This window comes from Acanthaster planci, unplaced genomic scaffold (assembly GCF_054643075.1).
Source record: "Acanthaster planci isolate LZ-2023a unplaced genomic scaffold, COTS_SCS Contig75, whole genome shotgun sequence".
NCBI classification, from domain to species: domain Eukaryota; kingdom Metazoa; phylum Echinodermata; class Asteroidea; order Valvatida; family Acanthasteridae; genus Acanthaster; species Acanthaster planci.
In genome coordinates this window covers 1-19,898 of record NW_028257697.1, presented here as the reverse complement: position 1 = coordinate 19,898, position 19,898 = coordinate 1, and the positions used below count along the sequence as shown (strand labels likewise).

The window sequence follows — 19,898 nt, the reverse complement described above, 5'->3', positions numbered from 1 at the left end:
ACAATTTATTCATGATAGTTCAACTTTTACGCTTTCTTCAAACGGTGGATAGACACGCTTAACACATCACCCTGTAGAACTTCAAAACAATTTTCAAAACTAAATGCCAACAGATAACTGGCACAGGGAACTTGACTTTGGAACCATAGACACCTGTCCCCAATTCAAGCGAAAGGAAGGGCTTCCCATGGCCATGAAAGAAGGAATAGAGGGGCATTACCTAGAGAGACACCCGTCAAAGTTCCCAGAATTTTTGTGGAAAACTCATTGTAACTTACGATCTGGATTTATGCAATCAAGTGGGCAAATTGCGGGAACACGAGGGAAGACAAAAGTATATGATTACGTCCACTATCAAAAAGTTCCCCTTCTGCTCTTCAAACAAAGTAATGTGTCTTTTACTTCTTCTGAAAGGAATTAAGAAAAAGGTTCAAACACACTGTCATGGCTTTTCTAATGAAATTCGTGAAAAACTAATCAATTCCCTTCCCCTAAAAGCAAACTCGTGATTTAGTGGGTTTCCCCCTCAGAAAGATGTTGCATTGAAATGTGACCTATCAAGACATCAAAATTCACAAGTTTCTTCTTTAATCATACAGGGTGACATAATGTCAAGTCCGATTCGAGGTTTTATGAAAAAATATTTAACTTAATGACATTATAAAGCATTTGATAAGAAACAAAAACATCACAATCAAACTTTTTCTTTCAACCGGACCAAGGAGAATGAAAGCTAGGCATCGTCAGACACAGACGAACATTTCCAAAGAGGCAGAGCTTTTCATGAAAAGTTCATCCATCCGCGTAGGCGCTCAGTTTGATGATCAAAAAACGAAGGAAATTGAAGGCCGTGAAAAGCGCAGGGTGTGGTCTAAACTTATTTTGACAAAGAGATTGCCGTGTAGGTACTCAAGAAAACTATTGAACAAGTTCGTTTCCCTTGTCACACTATGAAAGACAGAAATAGGATTAGGGCCTATAAGAACAAAGGGAAATTAGAGGCTTTGAGAGGCATCACATGTCTTTCATAACACGACCCATTTTTGTAAAGGATGCGTTATTTGTCATGACAAAAATAAATTCCGAGTATGAGAAAAATTGAATAGATCGTCGGGAGTGGTTTCAATGGGGGAACCAGCATCATTTCAGCATTTCCCAATATTTAAAGAAGAATGGGCCGATCCGTGTCCAATTAATGATCATCAAAGTTTATACTTATAGCACCACAACAAGCAAGGGGAATATGTTTATGATAAAAATTAATTTATCCTCAAAGGAAAATGTCAAAAACAAATTGATACATGAGTCACGGTATGGTTCACATCAGGTCCTTTTTGTCAATAACGGAAGCTTTGAATTACAGTTCTAGCAGAGTTCATTTATAAAAAAAAACCGACAAAAACGACTCTGAGCACCCTGGCACACATGAATAAACCAACGAAGAACGAAAGCAAGCCTGTATGCGCGCCAGGACAAGTTCGTTTGAAAACACACCCAGCCACCTCTCTCTTAAGGGACAGCGCCTCCAATGGGAGGGATCCACAGTAAGCCCGCCACCAAGCGTTTGCCTGGAAAGGGCACCTTTTCAACGGCATGATCAACAAGTTGAACGTTTTTAATAACCTCGCTCTTCCAACAACATAACTTGAAGCCTTGTAAATTAACTGACTGAAATCCATACAAATTCTGAGTTAATCGCGCTTATCTGAACAAATCTTGCGATTGCCCAATTTAATACTTAAACAAGGGAGCACCATGGTAACCCTTGGTGGCGGACTTTAACCCATTAATAAGAGTCGCTCCTATTGGTTATCTCTTGAACAGGGACAGCATTTTCAGGCAGATATGATTGGCCGTTGAGTGTATTGGTGCATTACACGCAAACTATCAGATAAACAAACTGTTCATCAGATAAGAATATTTTTCAGCTCTGTGCAAGCTCTTTGGAATGTTCAAGTTTTTATTTGCCATAATAAAAAATTTATGTACAGTCCCACTGTGCACACGTGTGCAGCATGTTAAAACAGACGTGTAGGCGATACGTCAACTTTTCAGAAATAAGATAAACAGAAAATGTAAACACGATAAATTGCACTGCTCGGAGCATGGTAAATATAAAAACATTTTCAATCTGAATCTAAAAGCTACCTCAAGGATGATCAAATCTAACACACAGGCAAAGGAAGTAATTTCGACGTTAAGAACTCAGTTTGACCCCGTGCTTGAATTACCCTGCTGTGGTATGCGTCTGCACGGTCTAGGAGAAGTTCCCTAGTCAAGTATGCACGAGTACTGCGTTTCTCTCAACGGCGATCTCAGCCCAGGGAAGGTGTATGCACGTTACGGGGGGAACCATTCAGCCTTAGTAGTCTCCTCTCAAGCCACTTTCCGCTTCCAGCAAATCATTTCCACTCTGCGGTGTGAGGTTCTCCTCCGTGTCCGATTGGTATTTCGCGAGCCGGGGCCTGATGTTGTGCTCCGGGTAAGGTCCCTCCGCCTCCCCTTCGCATTCCTCCTTCAGCGACTCTTCCGTGACGAACTCCGTGATGGCGGTTAGCGTATGGGCCGGCGCCGACTGCCGGCTGCTGGTGCCCGCCTTCGCCTTCTTCTTGCGCTCGTTCTTATTGGAGTCCACCTTGCCGTTGCCCATGTGCATGAGCAGCGTCACCGTGGTGCTGTACTCCATGGTCCGGTCCCGTAAGAACTGCTTCTTGCAGAGCAAGCGCTTGAAGGCCGTGCGGAACTCGCGATTGGTGGCGTAGATGAGCGGGTTCAAGGAGCTGTTGACCCAACCCAGCCACAGCACGATGGTGAACACGGCATCGTTAATGCAATGCGAACAGAAAGGAAGAATACAGTTGACCACAAAGAAAGGTAGCCAGCAGAAAACGAAGACGCCCAAGATGGCGCCCAGCGTCTTGGCAGCCTTATGCTCTCCTTTCTGATTGTTATCGAGCACCCTGTTTTGACTGCGTATAATCTGCTCCTGTCGCCGGGCTTCGCGGTATATCAACAGGTATGTTATAATCATCACGATGGAAGGAACATAGAAACTAATGCACGAGGACAAGACGGCGTATATTCCGTTAAGGATAAAAGCACAGGTGGGCGGGTTGGCCGTTATGGAGTCTTGGATGCCGTCCACGGTGTGAACTCCAGCGAGGACAGGCACGAAGGACAAGACGCATGACACGATCCACACGCACGCTATCATCATCAGGGCTCGCTTCCGCGTCATCTTGCTCTGGTAGTCGAAGGGCTGCGTGACGGCCCAGAAGCGGTCCAGCGCAATAACGCACAGGTTCAGGATGGACGCCGTGGACATCATGATGTCCAGCGCCTGGTGCACGGTGCAGAACTTGCCGAACGGCCAGTAACCGATGGTGAAGGACGCCGCGTTCCACGACATGACCAGGAAGCCCACCAGGACGTCCGAGAGCGCCAGCGACACCACGAACCAGCTGGTGATCTTGTGCCGCAGCTTCCTCCATGAGGTGACGGCAGCGATGACTAGGATGTTCCCGAAGACGGTCAGCAGCGAGATGATGGCCAAGGCGATGCCGGCCGCCACGTTGGGGTCCCCGGGGGCTAGCGGCTCTGACTCGCTCATTGAGGCATTGTAGTCATTCCACAGCTCACTGTACATGAACGGCACGGCGGTAGTTGGCTCCTGCGTCGGCGGCGAAGACAACTCCTCTGGTAACGTGGCCAAGCTCACAGTCATCTTAAACCACGACACACCAGGTAAACCATAGCTTGCCCACTTGCCAGCCACCGACGGAATTTAAACTTGCGAATCACACGAGGGATTCTAATTGAGAAAGACGGTGGCGGTCCATCATCTCTGATGCTCTATGATTGCCGTGGGGTCTGTGAAATTAAAGAAACAAACGATATTTAAACAAAAAGGCTGTGTAAATCCCATATGGGAGGCGCAGGAATGACTGACAAACAAACGGTGCCTACGTCGGCAGCGGTTGCTAAGTTTCTTCACGTAGATTACTTGGATTATTACAATGCGTTATAAAATGCGCTGCCAACCAGACAGAATAGCATTTTTCAGCGTCAAGTTGGGCACAGCGCGCGTACGCTGGATGCCTCCGTAATTCGCCAAACTATGCGTAAACGCGACGAAAGCCCGTCGCACCACTCATAACATACGACGCTCACAGGCCAAAGCTACATGGCCACGATTTGATGAGAACACCTCTGCGATTTTCCGCTTGGACTCGCTCTAGACTTGGGTTCTTTTTTTTTTTTTCTGTGACGTCACGGACTTGCCAGGCGTGCGTGCCATTACGAACGGAGGAATATGTTGCAGAGGAGTCGCGGATTGCACGGCGGATCAGTTGACCCACAAAACGAGCTCTCTGATTTCAGGTTTTAGGAACGGCGGCATACATTTTCCTCTTCGCTAAATAAAATCAACAGATAAGGCAGAGGAGATACAAAATGACATTAGCTTGCAATCCGATCTTTCCAGGTCTACGGAGTCTCAATACCTAAATTTCAAATCACTTTCAAATTTAATAAGGAAATTCGATCCTCTAACTAGCGAGCATGTGAAAATATTATCCCTTTCAACACGTAATCATGTTTCGCTCTTGCGCTCAGCTTTCTGTATTCACTAGGTTCCTTATAGGGGAGGGGCTAGTCTCCGATGCCACCTGCGTGGCCTTTGGAGTGATTAGTAAATGTGTTCAATATCCAATTACGACATTAGTAAATTGATTGGCGTCGGGTGGGACAGAGGCCATCTTCCGCCCAGTGCCATTAAAGTGCTCGCAGGCACAAATAGGCACTATCTTCAATAGTCGAATGTTGAGCAACAAAAAGAATATGTTCTTCAACAAAAAGAATATGTTCCGGTTCTTATCAGAACCACACAGACTCAAAAAGAGATATTGCATGGTGCTTACCGCAAGCTTTCCATCTTAAAAAGAATATGGAATACAAGTATGTTCACTGGTGCTTGTCATTACTATTCGTCGACCACCTCGGACATGAATTGGCAGTCGAAATGCATGTCAGTGCACTCTATAACGTCAGGATGCTGTCGAATCGTGTGCGCTGTGAACTTCATCAGGAATCATAGAAAAGGGAAAGTCGGGCAGCGATTTTTTTTGTTTTTACTTGACGGGGACGGACGTCGATGCAGCCGACCAATCCTGCTTCTTGATTGAGTGATTGGGTCGTTGCTCCCGAATAAAACTCTCGAATTCGGCGAAACCGGAAAGGAATGTTGTCCCCGTAAGAAGTGCAGGGCGCAAATTTAGTTAAAAGCAGCGTCCTAATTTAAACTGATCGTGCCCACGCACGGGCCAGTTTGCTGGCAGCTTCTCTCCCCTCCCCACTTCTCTCACTGTAGTCTTACCCTCATGTGGTTGTGTGTGGGTGTGTGTGCAAGAACACATGCATTTGTTGCCACTCGACTGCCGGTGCGGCAGGTACAAAGCCCGCCGCTGCACTCCAAAGCTACCGCAGCGGTTCCCTTTTCATATCGAAATCCCCCCCCATAGCGTGACCTTTCCTGAATCGGGAAAACTGCACTGTCTTCTGGTGAGAGAAGTCGTCTGTAAGGCGCTGATCCGTTCAAGATCAGAAAAATCAAGTCGTGACCACGAGAGGGAACGTTCGGGAGGTTTTTCTTCCTCCCTGCCTGATAATAAATACCGGCTGCTTGTGTGTCCTAGATTCTGATCCGTCTCGGCCAAAAGAAACCAAACATCCTGATGGCGGGTGCCGTAATCGGTGACAGGTATTCTCTCCACGGGCCTTCTTTCCAGCGCGAGGCACAGCCACGCTTTTTTCCCTGGAATCGCTAAAGACCGATGAAAATCTTTGATGGGGACGGCAGACCCAAGGGTCAGTTCGGGGCTCGCGTTGGACAGTGGGCTGGGGGGAGGGCTTCGCTATTCCCAGAACGACCTGGCGAGTTACGGGCAGGGACGGCCTGAACTCGAGAAAAGTGTTGTTCCGGGGAAGTGAAAATGTGGGTTCCGGCACGTACGTGCGCTGAATTGAAATGTCTAGGGACAAAACCTGACTGCGAACAAGCGAATAATGCTTGGACGGGCTCATTCTAGCAGGGCGAAGTTTTCTCGCCCAGAATGGACAACACGCGAAGCCATGGATCAAATGATTCTGAAGTACGAAAGCGAGGTGAACAAATTGTTGTGCTTAAAGGCTTTATGTAATACAAGTTCTTCCATACAGTTCTGTATTATAACTATAGCATGAGTGTTTGTCGCTGAAGGGAAACACTACGTTAAGTTACATTTGGTCAGATTTTGAACAAAATGCTTTATACGCAAAACGAATTCTCTGACAGTTTCACAATTGAGTTTTCTCTGGTTTTCCTAGTGCGAGGAGTGACTACACGAAAAGGTACAAAGTTAAGGTTAGCCAATTAACGGCTGGAACAATCTGTGGCCCATGAACTGAGACAAATATTTAAAACAGGAACATCGTTACGGTTTCTTTTGTTAGACTGGCCGGGTGGACAGAACAAAAAAAAAGTGGGTGTCGAACGATTCAACAGGAGACTATCCCACGAGTCCAGACGATGAGGAAAAAAAAAACTAGGTCCGACCAGAGGAATCTTGAATGACATCTTCAAGTGACTGTCATCGATTCCGCAGGGGGAAATAAGTAATAAAAAATGTAATGGCGCGGCCCTTAGTGGGAGACGAACCGCCTGGGGGGAGATAGCTTGTCGCTCCTCGTGGCGCTCGATTCACCCCCTTCGGACTATCATCCTGGCCACTCGTGACGAGCTGTGGAAGAGGATAAAGGATTTTGTCTTCGATGATAAGTCGAAAAAAGATAATGGCCTTCCCCAAGAGCGGCGTGTGTGGGAAGCGATACAGGCCGCTGAGAGACCGATGAGCTTACAGCTTAGAACCAAAGAATCATCGACATGGTTGATGTGTACAGGATGTCACTTAACCCATCTGAAAATGTGACTATTCGAAGGTGCATTGGTAAAAATTGAGATAAACAGTTACTCACGACTGCCAAAAACCAAGCTGTTCTTTTGAAAAAGATGATAGAAATAAAAACCAGGAATACTGTCTTAAAAATCACGTACTTGTTCACAAACTGGCCATTCCCCCTCCCCCTATCGGCTCGATTCTTGTATTGTTGCTGGGTGATCCTTACTGTAGAAACAACCACTATGGTAACACGCGTTTTATGCACACAATATGGTATGGTCGTGCTTGGTATTAGCACATCGTAATTCGTCGTTTTATGCACGATCCTGTGTACATCATTATGTATTACACACTTACGTTAATGTACCCATATTTTCAGGATGGATTTCTTGACTGTACGTATGTGTCACCAGTGTACGCAAGAAACGGATATAGAAGACACTCTTTGTCACGCTGCCCCAGTTTCTATCCCAGAAAGCACCGTGTCAAGTGCCTCTCTTCTGCCGAGAGGCCATCGGGTGTCTTTGTCTGATATACTCGAATCCATCGCGCCTCTGCCCGAATATGTAATCCGCCTTTCTCCTAGGAGGCCGTGGGCATTCGGAACGGAACAGCCAAATGTAGCTTCGCTCCCGTTGGGGGGGGGTCGATGAAATACATATTTTTACCCGGCTTGCAACTGGTAGGGTACTGCTTGGTAAGAGAGCGGAAGGGTACGAGCGAGTGTTTGCCGGTGAAATTCTGAATTCCCAGGGCAACCATGTCACACGCTTCGCCCGTGCGGCCTCTCGGCCTTGCTGACCTGCAGCACACAAGACGCGGTACACGATAGAGAAAATGGCCTTTGTCCAAGGACAACGTCGTACCTTGCGCATGGTATTACTATTAACTTGTATATTCCTGATCAGTTGCCCTCTTCATCCACGGCATTACAATTAGCAAACCTGTGGCGGGGTAATTTTGCGACCGCGATAAAGTTTCGATGACGGAAAGACATCGTTTTTTTCTCCTGTGTATACGTTTGACCTATTTCTAATACATAATGGCTGCTGACACGTCCCAGAAAGCAATAATATGATGCAGGAAATTACATTTGAGGCCTCGAAGAACAGGAAAAGTACAGAGAAAAAAGGAGCCAAATTAAGTTAACTTCATTTTTCTCTTGCAATCAAGGATGTGATGTAACTTCAAAAGAACTTAATTGAACGAGAGAGGGCGGCACAAAAAGGAATCCCCTCGGGGGATGAGTGCTCGTCACATCCCGTCACATCAGTACCACGCTTCCGTTTGCAGCATCCCTTCAGATATTATATAATCACTGTGTTGGTCTGAAATGGAAAGCGGGATGAGGTTGCGCCAATGTGGTGTGCGCATGCGTCGCACGACTGTGAACCATTTTCAAGGCATTCTTGGCGCGCAGGTGTGATAGGCTCCTGGCTTCAACATTGTTGGCCCGTGGTAGTCTCCGTACGCCAAAAGGCGCCGCGGGTTAAGGAAACGGCGCACAACAAAAACTAATCAAATCTCTCCAAGTTCATCGGGGCCCATTTCCGACCGTCCGTCTCCCAAGCCGCCTGTGCCCGTCCGCGCGTGCATGCAACGCCGCCCTCTCCTTTGCGCACGCCGCTCGCTTGGGTCTTAATGGCGGTACTAATTTAGAAAGACAATCCAACAATGTTCAATTGAGAGGCACGTAATGAAACCCAAGTTATGAAAGCTTCTTTTTTTCTCTCTCTCTCTCCTTTTTTTCTTGCCGTGGGGCCATGGCTAACAATCTTCCCCTCCCCAACGCCCGGCACGTCCAGCATTCCTCAGTCTTAATGGGCGCCGGCGGAAAATTAAACTTGCCGTTGGGCAGCAAAGCCACCATCTTGGGAGTATCGATCGAGGGCCGGGTGCGCAGTGAATACACTTAATGTTCTAGCCCCTGGTTGTGTACATATTAATAGGTCGGAGCCAATCAAAGTTGGCTCGAATTGCAGTGAGTGTCTATGATATGGCACTTCCGTTACTCGGAATGCCGCAGAAGGGTAGGGTTGTAAGAAGTGGTTTACAACAGGTGTATACGTCGGCCAGAGTTTGGTAATAACTACGGGCAGTATATACGGCTGAAACTGCGGACAACAGAATGCGCTTAAAGGAAGAGTACAGTACAAATTTATTCTATCCTATTCTTTTGAGTTACAATAGGGCCTCTACCTCGTCGTAAACACCCTATCCGACTACTCGCACCGTTAATAAACGACGCTTTTAAAGCAAAACGCCATCTTCAAAACGTGCCGTTAATGCATTTTAAATTGCTACATACATTGCAGTTACGTATTTTTAGCATTATTATGTGGGGCGTGCGCAAAAGGGAAGTAAATTGAGTTTGGTGGTGCTGACTTGCGCAGTGTAGTAGACAAGGGAAAGGTTTGGTATTGAGGATGACCGTGGTTCCAATCCTATTGGGCACTTTTCTGTTTTGTTTTGTTGTTGTTGATGATGAGTTTCAACGATTATTTAATTCACTGCGCAAAATGGTAGCCTCGAAGTTTTTCCTATTCAAGGAAAAAAACGTTACGGCAACCTAAAAAAGCGTGGCACCCATATCACATTAATACCATAACATATTTTAACTGGCACGCTTTGCCAGATGGCATTTGTTTTAAAATCCGGTGGGTCGTCGTATCGGGAGTCTTAAACCTGTCCGGGATAGTCTCTCATATAACGACTACCACAAAAACCCGTTTAAAAATTAGCGGGACCTGATTAGCGAGATACAAACGCACTCGCCAAGAGAGGAATGCCATCTGGAATCACTGTAAATCTTTACATAGACTCTGTGACTATTGTCCACTTATCTGGCTGTACAGGCATACCGACAATATTGTGAGAAGGTTACTCTCATTCTGCTCCCAAGAATGTTGGTGTTTCGGCAGCGTAGCTGTAGAGAAAACTACATCGAGCCCCCTTGATGCTTGAGTCGAAGTCTGCAACTCTGCCAATAAGTTTCCTTATCCTCACAAAGAGAAAAAAAATGCACCGTACTCCTTCAAGAATAGGAGTGCAAACAAACAAGGGATTTGATTGCGCCAAAAACGAGGGAAACAGTTTCCATTATGGTTGCCCCATCGTATGGATCTCTGCCCCCTGGTAACTAAGCCCGATGAGAACCCAATACGTTCACTCTCTCGAGGCAAGAGACCCAATTGAAACACGAGCCTGTGTCGAGTTACTCCGACGAATCCGGGGGCTTATCCTCGCCAAGATAAAGTACGTTCATTAGGGAATGACCACCTCCAACAGATATCGTAAGCAGAAAAGTATCTCAAAGTCATTTTCTGCGTGGACGACCTGCTGAGAGCGCTTTAGACCATATCTAGCCGTAACACAACCTGTTGCTTTAAATTTCAAGCGGATAAAGCGCCTGCTGCTCGTATTACCATGTGCGCCCACAGAAGCCACTAGGCTTGCGGCTTTCGCTACTTCCTACAGACAACAGTGCTGCTCCCGAAAACAGCCATACATTTAAATATCGGCATTGGCATCGTTACGTCTAGGTCTTTGCAGATTGCACGTGCGTGGGCTTATTCTCCCAAAGCAGAGATCTTTATTCGGACACAGCTTCAAACTACAGAATTCGCAACACGCACAGAGCCAAGCACGATGTCCAAAGCTTTGAGGACGCTGTCTGTCTTCGTGCGTGTTTGTGTACACATGTAGGGACACAAAATCACTTATGAGGACAGGTGCTCAGTGCCGAACACATTCATTTACAAATCATTTGGCAAGTTGTAACTAAAATATCAAAACACCGATTGGTTACTGACGGCAGCGCCCTCAAAGCGTTGACATTTTCTTTCCATCCAATGAAAACATTCGTGCATTACAGTTGCACGAATGAAAAAAATCGAAAGTTAACAATAGATATGTTCATTGTAGATTATCATATCAATTTACCATTGTCAGTATCACGGGTAATCGATTACGTGACACCTATGCTACAGATAATGAGACGGACCGTTTAGTGGGAACGGTTTAATCTTGGGAGTAATGCTTTTACATGGACACATGGCTTTGGATTTATCCTTCAAACCAGCGATGATCAACACGTGTCAAGGAGATAAAAGAATACCAAGGGCTTTGCCCTTTAATACTTAACGTATACTCACAAGCACTGTATACTCAGTGCTTCTTCGAGAGCTTGCGAAAAATTCACAAGCTTACTCGGATGGAACTGCAACCCACGACCTCCTGAGAGCTTGTAAATTCTTCGCAAGCTCTCGGACTAGCACTGAATGTACAGTGATTATGAATATACCTCGGGCAAGGGCAAATCCCGTAATTAAAATTGATATCTCCCCGACACAAAGTACATCTAGAAAATACCAATGGCGTAGATCTCAGGATGGGGCACACGTAGGCCACTTTTCGAGTGGAGGCTGAGCCAAAGGATCGCCCCGATTTTCGTAAAGAACTATGAAAAGCCATTATGTCACCTTCCCTTCATTAGTCAACACGGCCTTGTGAAAATAGTGCTCAGCCAAAGGGAAAGGGAGGGTCAAGGGTCAATATTGATGTGCAAAATGGACATACACATGTACATGTATGTAGAAAGAGAACCAAACACCCTAAACCCTTGTGACATGAGTTTCGTCTTGGGCATAGGCTGTGCGTAGTATTTTCCTGACAATCTACTGTAGTGATACGACAATAATCTTCCTACTTGTAGACTCCAACTTAGCCCTGTGGAAATTTATCATAATGACCAGATGTGTCTGCCTTCATCGGTTGAGCCCAACACAACTGTAGACCAGGGCGTTGATGTGATGCATGCTTCCAGCAGATTCAGCGCGGTTTACGCTCAAGGCATTAACTCAAAATCAATGCAGTATATCCGAATGACATCAAAATGGCGACACCAAGCCTCGGAAATGTTTTCATTATGCCGACTTGCCTCTAACTGACTCAGGGTTAAACAAAACGGCAATGAGACGGAGTTGGTGAGTTTAATTTCAGTACCAGCTAGCCCTCGTGGAACTCAGCCAGGGAGGGTGACATTGCAGCAATGTCACAAAAACCGCCATTTGGGATGGTTTCCGACAACAGCCCCGTTTACAAGAATTAAATTGAGTTTTCTAAAGAACACCGTATCGCAAATGTTACGCTTTACCGGAAGAAAAAAAACAATCGCGTCACCACGTGTTCAGTTGTAAACATTTTCCATTCGCAAATCATGTTTCATCGAAGGCTGAAAGCACACACGAAAAAAAGAGAAGAAAAAATCTCGATAAAGTGAAAGTCATGCGTGATAACATGATGTCTCCTCTAATGAGATGCGACGCATTATTCAACCTTGCAGATAGCGTGCCTATGTTGGTGCTTTCTCTTATTACATGTGGCCTGAAATTACCTTACAATTCGAAGAATTAATCTGGATGAATAGTTTCTATAAGACTTTGAATTCTATAAGTCTTATTCAACCTGTCAGCAACAGAAAGAAAGATACTATAAATGACAAATCAAGCTTACAATCCAAGTTCAAACACTGATAAAGCAAGCAGTGTGTTTCACCTTTCTCATCCGATGCAATAAACTAGCATTTGTATTTTTTGACGTAAAAGATACAAATTTAAACGTGTAGATAGCGGAGGAAGTTGGACGAAGCTTCAGGTGTTATTTTCATCTCTTACCTGTCGTTCCCACTGCACTCGATATCAATTATCTTCCATCTGATCAGGACATCAACGGAGCTATTTGTCAGGCGCAGCCCGCGACGGAACGTACCAGTAGAATCCGAGGGGTGATACATCGAGGAAGCACGCTGTGACTCCACGGCAGAACGGAGACGCTGTCGAAAGCAAGTCAGGGACGTGAAGCGAATATCGGGTCGGCACGCTGACGACCTCAGCGCGGTGAATGGACGATGACACCGCGCGGCACGCCGACGGAGGTAAATGTACCCGGCGTGTGGAGGACACACTCATCTATCACGAGTGACTCTTAGCGTGTGTGTTTGCACATGATGACAGTGGACCGACCGCCCAGGAGGAAAGTGAGCCAGTAATTGCGCGTCGTGCTTACAGCCTCCCCCTTGGGACACTGGCCCGGACTTCGCTAACCAGGTTAACATGATCACCGCGCGCTAAGTACCAGGGATGGCCGTCGTTTATCTAATTTTCTCCCTCTACACTCAACTGCGAGAACGCGCACCCGCGCGCGTGGGGACCGCGCTCGAGTATCGAGGCGGGATGGCGCGAGAGAGGGACTGGATATAGGAAAGGCTGTGGTGAAATCCATCCGAGTGGAAAGGACTCAGATTAACCGGAGTCATCTGCTTCAAAGACGGCCGACGTTTATCTAGAAGCCCCCTTTGCCCCTCGGAGTTTTTCGTGTGTCTCTAGATTGTTTGGATAACTGGGGAGTTGTTCCAGAGACCGAACACCCACCGTATGCTTACTGCTATGAAACACTTTCACAAGGGGGGGGGTATTCCAATCCGAACACCCCGTGCAAGACGATGATAGACAGCGGCAATCGGCGAGTAATTACGGGATTCTTGGGACTTTACAAAAATACGTCAGGGACAGAATTCTTATTAGCCCGTCTCGTCTCTCGTTACACGCATCATCGGCAGCGACGGTACAGCCAACGATTATCTCTACATAAACAAGGAGCGTACACGAGGTCTTAACGCGGGTCACAAGGAGCAATTAGGCAATCCGAAATTGGACGCAGATTGTTATGAGGTTCTTGAGTGTCCCTGAGAAGACATTGGACGGTCAGTCATTGTCGATTAGAGACGGCAGAGGGCTCTTTAGGGGTCGGTTCCGTGTCAGCGTCATGATTGGATCGGGTAGAGAAACACCTGAACGACCCTTTCGAATTTAATCTAAACACAAGGTCATCATAATAATGGTTTTCTGACCAATTAAGGCAAGAAAATATATACAGTCTGAGGGATGATAAAAATCGCCATTTCAAGTAATTGATCGGGTGCAGAATAGAAGCCCAGCTCATCTTTCTTTTGGGTAGACCTCGAGTACGATTCCCTTCAGGGCTTTTGTGCCTACAGAAGCGGCACAAACCGTGGCATAAAGCCATGCGTACAATGATTAGGCTTTCACAAACTTTGCTTAGGGTTGACTGATTTATGCCTACTTCATTAAGGTGAACGCATGGAATAGATTCAGTCGAACATATACATCATGTAACACTTTCTCACATTTTTCTCCCTTATGGGTGTATTTCTCATCGAAGGTTATACCTCAACACAACTGCATAAGAGCTAAGTTACTGAGACAAATACTACAAGACTACAAGATAAGTTTAAAAGGTTATCTCGGAAACTGTATTTTTTCTTTGTCTTCTGAACTTAAGAATATATAAATTTATCGCATTGTGCCCGATGGAATATTCTCGGTGCCTCATGAGGGCGGTTTGAAGTCCACATTGCAACGGGTTTTTTTTAGGTGTATCACTCGATTTGCTGAAATTATGTGTAGAATGTTTCAAGCTTTCAATGATGTCATCCACCTCTAGCTTCGGTAGTCTTTAATCTCTAGACACACTGGGCATGTATTTCCGGAAAGATATATATATATATAGCCGCCCCAGGGGAGAGTTTGGTTGACGGGGATCGATCTTAATAAAAACGATCACAGAACTTATCCACCACAATGAGGAGGCTGACGTGTCATTGCCCTCGTGTATGTTATGGCATATCCCTAGAAACTGCAAGCTGAACATGATCAAGGTGAATGGTGTGGAGCACTGTTTGAAGCAATATTCAGTCATGAATAACTTTCAACTGACCCCAAACATGTTGAATTAGCTACTTGGTGTCGGTATGTTCCCTATTCAAAATAGACCAGCTTGGGGCCGGGGAGAACACCGTCGGGTCGAGGTATTTTGGTGTGGTGGCTGCCTCCAAAGTTACGTCCCAAAACTTTCTTTCAAACCTGGGCTGTGATTCTATAATTATGCAGGGAACTACTTCTATATTATTTTGATCATTTTTGAGCCAAAACTTTTCTCAACGTCACATCGCCCATTTCCGAATCAGCCGATAAAAAAAACCATCAGTCGATGATTCCAAATCTAGTCAAGAACGATGCAGTTGCACAAAGCAAGACTAGCCAATCAGAGATAGCATATCCCCATTACTAAAACTTGATCTAGGCGCCGCCGCACAAGTTGTTTTACTTCAACATACTGGTTAAAAAGTGGTGAATCAAAACAGTTCGTGACGGCGAGAGCCACGGAGCAAATTTAAAATGAAGCTCCCTTGGGGAAATAAGATTAACTGTTGAGCCAAACAATCGTGTGAGATACATCATTGCTAGAAGCTTTGTCAACGGGGAGCTAGGTATCCACAATCATGCCAGTTATAGACTCGACATTGGGAAATTACTAAACACGAAAGGCAGACAGTACGGCCACAGGAGCTAAGTATTGTTTGGAACATTAAGAAAACCATGACCAAAACATGTCCCTTTAGATACAAGCCAAAATTAAAGTTCGTCTTTGACTTGCTGCATTTCAAGTACTAGAAAAGGACAACTGTGTAGGAAAGTTGTATGATTTCAACAAGCATAAATTGAAAGAATCTTTACACCCACACACATACTTGTTGTGGGGACATACATACGGTATTGAACCTACTTCATTTTGGTGATCGAAAACGTTGTAGGGACAGAGAAATGTCCCCCAAACTCGGCCCTAATTTGCCTAACATAAGAAATTGTCCCCTTAAATCGGTGAAGTCCTGCTCCCCCCCCTACACACGCACACAAGAAACGCAAAGGGCCCATTCAAAGGCATTTTCGAACCTACCATCCGATGGAATATCTGTCACCAAATTCATCAACTATCGTACCCCGATAGCACACGCTCCGGCCTACCGCACCGATAGCACTAATTCCTCCACGGTGGCGCCGCTGTTCCAATCTAAGCTAATTATAAATCCGGCTCGGGCGTCCTCGCCATTCAACGCGTTTGGTCGAACGGGCAGCTACAAGTAGAATAATCACGGCTGGGCGGATGATGGAAAGGATTTCAACGGTACAGTAGCCTATAGGATTGGAATCCGGGAAGCAGTATGTTAACTCGTTCACGCATGGAATAACGGGCTTTGACCCATTAAGATGACATGGGAAGAAAACTAAAGATAGTAATGAGACGGATGAGCTATCAAGGCACTTTAGTTCTTGAGAATTAAGCTAAATGCAAAGAGAACAATCAATAATTGTGCCAAAATTTAACTAAAGCTGCACTCAAACTAGTAATGGTGGTGTTTAGTTTATGTCTTATGTAAGTCTAAAAACGATTGCGCCATGTGAAAATGTTTTAATTTACACTTGGACTTGCAATTGCAGGCAATGTATATTTATTCTTAAATTAGAACAAGAAAAAGGCGGCACCATTCTTCGCAACTCAACCAATATCATTCACCCGAGGTTTATTCTGCAGTGGTTAAAGCACGACCAGTTTGCAGCATTCATGGAACAGTCGTCTGCATTGTTTCACTTTATACAATAAAACGTCTCCCTCTAGGCTCGTCCACTTATAAAAAGTTACAAAACTACCCCAGTAACCAAGATTGTGAGTGGCGGAAAATATGGTTGAAAAAAAGGGGCCAACATGCCTCATCAGTCGGTACATGGATATGCTTGAAAGGTTCGCCTTCCTCAACCCCCTTGATCTGATGTAAGAATTCCCCTGACTTAACTAGATTGAGGTTTCTTTCTTTTCCTCTTATTCCCTTCCTGTGTGTTTTTTTTTGGGGGGGGGTCTTGGATCCATTAGAACGCAGTTCCGTGGGCTCTCTCGAAAGAAATTGAGACCGGTTCCGTGATCGTGTTCCAGTCCTGTTTGATCATTATACCTGTTGGCTCTTTTTTTCATTCACTCAGTTGGGTGGTTGGTTGGGTTGAAAGGCCCCGGGACTTCTGGTCGTGGAAATTGACTGACGAGAGCTGGGGTACGGGTCGCTGTCTCGTTACAGATCTGCTAGGTTCGGTCGATGCTCCCGCTGCCGCCTTCCTTGGGTCACTAAAACATGACTTGTCGCAATGTGAAATACCACGCTTTCTCCATACACTGCTGACATTCCATATCCGTTAAACCGAGCAATATGTCCGCAGGTAATCTCAGAATTATCAACAATTTATCTTACAAGCTGTGCATAAAGTCCATCTCGACGCCAGGAAGCCTTGACCACACCTTTATTAAATACTACATTCGAAGAGTTCACTTTTTGCTCCTGATCAAGACTGCTCACGTCAGGGTTTAAACAACTGCACACAAAGAGCGGAAACAGGGAAACAGAATGTTTCTTGCCATTTGTTTTTAAAACGTTCCAAGGGCACGAAGCGAATGCCAACTCGCTTATCTGCACTGCCAGCAATATGTGAAGTCACGGTCGAAATGGTAACCGGAGTACGTACACAAACATGCACGTAATATCGCCTGAAACACGTTGACTTAGTTCCTTCCAAATTCTCCACCGGTGCCCTGAGAAAACTGGGCACAGAAATACTAGAACAACCACACAGTCTATCTTGGCACCAATATACGAGCCTTTGTTTTGCCAGGAGATGAAGCCGACAAAGTCGAAATTTGGACACTTCCCGAATGCAGCGACACGCTTTAGCCTGAATACCAATTGTATCTCTACAAACACAATTTCACAATAATTTAGACATTCAATATTGAATGTCATCAAACTACAGCCACGTTAATAATACCTTCGTGTACAGAGATCCCCCAAACCGTGGAGGTCGCGGGTTCTGTATACACCTTAGTGCGCGGAATGGCCTCCCAGAATTGGGTCACTGTTTGACCAAAGGGGGACCGGTTATTGCAGAAAATATCAGCCTCCCCTCCCCCGGTCTGCGTGTTTGCCGCTGCAAGAGTTCGCGGCCCACTACCAAAATATCGGCCTAATAATGTTGCGGAACAGCGTGAGGGATGTCGCAGAAGGGGCCTATACCATGAAGACTGTACCGTAAATCGCGTGCTCTTCAGTCAATGTTGACCAAGCTCCAATGTCAACACGCACTCGACCGTCTCTAACGGCGCTTTTCAAGTGAGGCCGTCTCTTAGCTCTTTTCCCCCATTCCACTCGACCATTTAATTGCGGCCATCACACATTCCTGTGTACAGAGAACGGTTACCGCGGCGTGTGCGGTGGGGATGGGTTAACAGACAGGTGGCTAAACACACCCTGGGGAGGTGGCGATTTTTTTTCTTTCTCTCTCTCTCCACGCACGTGAGAAAATGAAAAGGAAATTGCTCTAACCTTAGACACCGGGGCGGAGATCGTGTAACTGGGCACCTTCGTTCAGTACCCGATGCAGACACGTGGTACGCTGGAATATCCTTTCCCTTCTATTCCACCTGTTGCATAGCACCTGTGTAATGAGAGATAAATCAACCTTAAACCTGCAATTATCAAAATACCACAACCGTCTGCAATGCTGGGAAAAATATCAGCGGAAACCTTCAAACGTGAAACGGGCATATTTGGCACTGACATCTGGCAATATCCGCTTTTGTGTATAACAATGGTCGACCCACTGTTAATAATTCACACCAGTGCATACAGCCAATCTGAGATCCTTTTGATTAGGCACGATAAATAAAAAGTACAGGCGGTTTTTCAGTTGATACAAATGCCCATGCGTTGATCGTTTCGAGACGTTAAAGCAACCTAATGTTTGCAAATTTGTTTGAAAAAAAGTGGAACACGAGCCAACCCATCACATCGGCATTCACGCGAGACTAGCCTTAACGCACTTGCTATGATAAACAAGTGCGGTGTGTGTGGGTTTGAAAAAGCCAAACGCAAAAAAAAAAAATACTATAGAAAAAAGCTCTCGTTTCGGGATGATGAAGACGCCGCGTAGAATTCGGCCTACTCTTAGTTGGCAGGCCTGTCAAAATAAACAGCCGGCAAAAAATGCATTTAGTTTCCGACAAGGTGCGGTTGATTAAGGGTGGAAAAGCCGTCGCTGTGCCGTTCATCTAGTGTTGTCGTTTGTATCATATCAGCGAGAGTGCTAACATCATGTGCTGATAGAGGTGGAAGATTTCGAAAATTAATTAGAACTCAAGAAGCCGTTGGCTGACCACACTTATGGTCGATAGGCGGTCGTTTTGTCCTATGGACCCTTCGGGCTATTTATGGTAAGAAATTGTTTCATGCCTAAAATAATTATGTGCGATTGGTTTGACTTGCTTTATCTAATATCTGGACCATTTTAATTTCCTATCTCGTTGGTTTCCCGAATTAGACCGCTTCATATCATTCGCCTCCCGGTTCATCCTGGTCAGCTCTTTTTGGGTAAACACGAACACGGATCAATTCTGCCCTCTGCATCCCATCGACCAGGTCCGTCAAAAAATGATTGAGTTACTCCCGAACCATCCTTTCATTCTGTTGATGAACTTTAGGAGGGGAAGAGGAAACGGACGAGCGCCGCAGACCATCAAAGCGATGTTTACATCACCCAGCTCTCGCAAGCGCATTTTGATAAAAAGTGTTCCCATTGCCCAGTATCCGGATGCGCCGTTTCTTTTCTCGAAGCGACCGATTCATCAACTTGAAAATGAGCAACGGGGCTAATTTTGGACCACCTGGTATTTGCCCAGTCTCCCAGTTTATTACTTTTGGTGTCTGCTCCGTGATACACACTAGGCCAGAGCCACCAAGAAAGCTCCTCCGCCTGCTCATAGGAAACTGGAAACCAGCTCTGCTGTGCTATTTTACCAGTGTCAACACAGCACAAAGTGCAGGGAACCAAGCGGAAAGTATGAGAACCAACACGAGACAAAAAAAAAAAAAAAAAAAAAAAAAAAAAAAACCACACACACACAGGTGAAAGGAGGACACTCAAGAAACCAATCTCGGCGTTCTACATCTCCGGGGGCAAATTATGAAAGCAAGAGTGAGCGGGTCGGCGAAATTTCAGAGAAGAC

At 45.6% G+C, this 19,898-nt stretch overlaps 1 protein-coding gene across 3 annotated transcripts; it reads right to left on the bottom strand.

The window, feature by feature from the left end:
• Positions 1 to 1,918: 1,918 nt before the first annotated feature.
• Positions 1,919 to 18,442, bottom strand: LOC147795318 (D(1) dopamine receptor-like). Of its 3 annotated transcripts, none has more exons than XM_087132065.1 (2): positions 18,220 to 18,399; positions 1,919 to 3,870 (listed from the first exon to the last, which is right to left on the bottom strand). In XM_087132065.1, exon 2 carries the CDS (start codon positions 3,722 to 3,724, stop codon positions 2,363 to 2,365), a length of 1,362 nt encoding a protein of 453 aa, XP_086988191.1. In that variant the 5' UTR covers positions 3,725 to 3,870; positions 18,220 to 18,399; the 3' UTR covers positions 1,919 to 2,362. The 3 variants fall into 3 exon arrangements, 2 of the variants coding, with proteins under 2 accessions (XP_086988191.1, XP_086988192.1); XM_087132066.1 differs by lacking the exon at positions 18,220 to 18,399 and adding an exon at positions 12,611 to 14,995; XR_015424008.1 differs by lacking the exon at positions 1,919 to 3,870 and adding an exon at positions 15,230 to 17,215 and having other exon boundaries at positions 18,220 to 18,442.
• Positions 18,443 to 19,898: the final 1,456 nt, after the last annotated feature.

Excerpts from the sequence above, each read along its gene's own strand:
- LOC147795318 (XM_087132065.1), bottom strand. The coding sequence starts at position 3,724 with ATGACTGTGAGCTTGGCCACGTTACCAGAGGAGTTGTCTTCGCCGCCG.